The sequence below is a fragment of the Cydia pomonella genome, chromosome 14, assembly GCF_033807575.1.
Source record: "Cydia pomonella isolate Wapato2018A chromosome 14, ilCydPomo1, whole genome shotgun sequence".
Taxonomy (NCBI): domain Eukaryota; kingdom Metazoa; phylum Arthropoda; class Insecta; order Lepidoptera; family Tortricidae; genus Cydia; species Cydia pomonella.
The window spans coordinates 3,564,335-3,568,334 of NC_084716.1; the positions used below are offsets into that span (position 1 = coordinate 3,564,335).

Here is a 4,000-nt window from a genome sequence, read left to right on the forward strand (position 1 = left end):
GTATTGTATCACATATCGATACCAAGTTTAGAATAGAATACAAAAATATTTATTTGGCGTAAGAACAGCAAAGCGAATCCAGCAGGTCCCGGGTTCGAATCCAGATAACGATATTTTTTGAGTGCTATCTTTATAAAAAAAAAAATTGATCCGAAGTTATGGATATTTTTTATGTATATTGCTATATACAACGTGTAACAAAAATAGCGGGGATCCGTTTAAGGGCATATGCCGTATCATGTTAGCCAGCCGTGTCAGCCAAATAACACTAGACCCTACTCATAGTGTTGTGTTCCTGTCGGTGAGTAAGGTTGCCAGAGCTCAACGAGGTGGGGCGGGTTTACGGTCGGCAACGCGCATGTAACTCCTCTGGAGTTGCAGGCGTACATAGGCTACGGAGACTGCTTACCATCAGGCGGGCCGTATGATTGTTTGCTACCGACGTAGTATATAAATGTTCTGATCAGGATAAGTAAAAGAATATTTTTAGACGCGAAATAATATTTTGTTTTCTATGGGGCAGGTCGCCCAAGTCGACCCTTCATGCATACAAAGGCCAAAAATTTTTCGCATAAAATATTTTTTATTCTACTTTTTTCTAATCAAAACACGATACCAAATGTGCCCTTAAACAGACCCTCACTATTTTTGTTATTTATACAGGATGGGCAAACATGAGTGATACACTTTGTTTTAAAATTTTAATTGTATTAAGTGCTAAATTTGCAATATATTCTTTTATAAATATATTATACAGGGTTGGCAATAGTATACGACAGATAATTTCTGCCAAATGTCTACCTCTAGCAGCAAGCATTTTTTTCTCAAATCTTTGCGTTGTTTGCTCGATTAATTTCGAGAAAAAGTGCCAGTGATTGGCACCCAAATTCCCCAAACTTTGCAGCTCCTGACTTATTTCTGTGGGGCTATTGAAACTTACGAGTCTATGCTAACAAGCTGACGAAATTTGAACAGTTAAAACTGACTATCCGACACAAATTTACTAAGGTAACGCCGAAAATGAACAAAAATATGCTGAAAATTGCATTTATATGCATTGCATTTATATGGACTTACATTTGCCTGCTGTTAGCGGTGGACACATGCCAGACATTATTAAGTATTTGCAAAACAATACTTAATAATAGTTATAATTTAAAATCAAAATGTACACTTCTTATTTGCCCATCCTGTACCTTGAATATTGTCGTCAGGTACCAAAAACACATGCCTTATTGAGCTTACTGTGGGACTTGGTCGATGTGTAATTTTTTTCTATAATAATATGTAGTTTGGGTAAAATGTTTATGTAGAACCGGCTCGGTGGGTCCCAAGATACAGGCTCAGCCTAGTTTGGGACACACAGGACAGCATTTGTGCAACTTTTACTATGTATTATTTTATGATAATAAATTATTCTAAGTCTAAAGTTACCCTTTTACCTTTTACTCTGGTATTCTACCTCACGACGGCAAAGCCATAAGATGAAGATGATTTTATTGTTTATTATACAGGGTGAAATTGTTATGTTTGACCATACGCTGAGGGGTGAATATGTGAGTCATACTGAATAAGTTTTACTATGGGGCCAACCCCGAGATCGCGAAAAAAATCAGCTGTTCATTCATGAGATTCATTGAAATGTTTTGAGACGGCAGATTTTTTCGCGATTTCGGGCTTGGCCCCATAGTAAAAGTTGTTGAGTATGACCCATATATTCACTCCTCAGCATATGGTCAATCATAACAATTTTATCCTGTTCCTGTACTGATATTCGTATATTCTAACGTAGCGGGGAAACTACTGAGCTGATTTTTATCAAAAGGATGTTCATCGGGACAATTTTTTTTTTGCATTTTTTAGGGTTCCGTACCCTAACGGGACCCTATTACTAAGACTCCACTGTCTGTCTATCTGTCACCAGACTTTATCTCATGAAGCGTGATAGTTAGACAGTTGAAATTTTCACGAAGATGCATTTCTGTTACCGCTATAACAACAAAGATTTTAAGTGGGGCTCCCATACAACAAACGCGATTTTTTTTTGCTGTTTTTTGCGTAATGGTACGTAACCCTTCGTGCGCGAGTCCGACTCGCAGTTAACCGGTTTTTTCTTATTTAATATCTATATAATTCGCCCAACAAGAACGTACTTGTTCCGTACACTTTGCCATCGTCATCGCCACACTCAATTCAAAATTCACTCATTATTAATTTTCCAATCGCGCCTTTCAGGGGCGCGCAACCATCGCACAATAGCCGAGTAATAAATATACATCAGCGATCGAAGGGAACTTGCTTTTCACGCCTTTTTATAAAACCCGCCTATTCACAGGCCGATTGGTGAGATACCTAACCAAATGGCGTGTGAGGCTGATAGGTAAATACGTTCTAAATATAGACGGAAGTGATTTTATTACGGATTTTTCTTTTGTAAAGGTTTTTGCTTTGAGATTCAATCGAGTATGAAATGAATGAAAGCGGAAGAGGCTACACGCATGTTGGAAGGGGAAATACTTTGCTTTTTTATTTACATTCGTAAAATTAACAGCAATGTGGGAAAAATATTTTTAAACAATACGAGTAAACTAAGTATAGGACTAGTCCAATATTTATATTATGCTGCATTCTACTCTACTAAAGGACAACAGCTTAAAAGACAATAATTTATAAAAAAAATGGGTATATGTACAGAGTAAACAGGTTTTTTTGGGCGGTAGACATAAAAAAAGTAATACATCACCTCTAGAGAATTTATTGAAATAATTGTGAAATACTTACAATTTACACTTTTAAACACTGTGAAGTAAAGTTTAGTCTATAATTTCACTGAATAAATACTTGCAGCACTATAGATGCAGTAAGTCTTAACATTTAGCACTGTCTAATCCTGCTGATTCCAACAAGTGTCAAAAACATAACCTCCAAGTCGACCTACAACTCATTAAATATGGCAAGCTACAGTGAAATAGCAGAGACACAAAAATCCTTGGAGAAATCGGTAAACAAGATGCTTTCTAAGTTTGAGGCTAGAATGAAGTCACCAGCATCCAGAGCCACAGTAAGTAGTTTGAGCGAAGAATTCTCCAGCTTCAAAGATCACACATTGGGCATGTTGAAACTTCTACGAAGCCAAATTAGTGCTCTCAGTAATACTCAAGATATCTTAGAAATGAGACATAGAAGAAAATATCTTCTCTTCAAAGGGGTGCCGGAGGATCCTGGTGAAAATATAGTTTCTTCAATCACCAGTATTGTAACAGAGCGACTCAAGATCCCCGATGTCTCTGCTGATTCTTTCAAGGCATGTCACAGGCTGGGTAAGCCGTCCGAGGGCCGGGCTAGACCCATTCTTGTACGCTTTGCAGACATGCGCCTAAAGTCCCTGGTTTGGCAGAAGAAGACAGCGTGTAAGGGAAGTACTTTTGCCATATCAGAGTTCCTTACACCACATCGACAGGAATTGTTCACTCAGGCGCGGAAGGCATTCGGCATGAAAAGCTGCTGGTCACTCGACGGGAACATCTTCGTTAAGCTGTCCTCAGGTGTGCGTGAGCGTGTGGAGTCAAGCGAAGATATTGATCGTATCAAAGATCCCCGCAACGTGCGCCAGTCACAGTCTTCGTCGACACCTGACCCTAATGTGACCGAGGAGCAGAGCAGGACCGTTGGTGACTGCGGCGGCCAAGCTGGCCGGTCTCGACGTGAAAAGCCGGTAGCCTAGTCTACTATTGCTATAACGCGAAATTAACAAATGTTCTTTCTGAAATTGTTACATTGTATACTCCGTTTACTAATGTTTTCAATTTAAAATTCACTTTCCAAGTTTTGCACGGTAATCTTAAATTGTGAGTTCTACCCTTTAACTTTATTCTCTTTATTTATTTTGTTTTGCATCTCATTTGACGTTTAGTGGGTATTTTGACACCTATGTTCTGTCAATTTGACTCGGCGTGTTTGAGTTACTGTTATTATCGCTTGATTTTGTTATGAAATTATC

At 38.5% G+C, this 4,000-nt stretch overlaps 1 protein-coding gene across 1 annotated transcript; it reads left to right on the forward strand.

The window, feature by feature from the left end:
* Positions 1 to 2,950: 2,950 nt before the first annotated feature.
* On the forward strand, positions 2,951 to 3,724 carry LOC133525283 (uncharacterized). The gene has a single exon (XM_061861569.1). It carries the CDS (start codon positions 2,951 to 2,953, stop codon positions 3,722 to 3,724), a length of 774 nt encoding a protein of 257 aa, XP_061717553.1.
* The last annotated feature ends 276 nt before the right edge of the window (positions 3,725 to 4,000 follow it).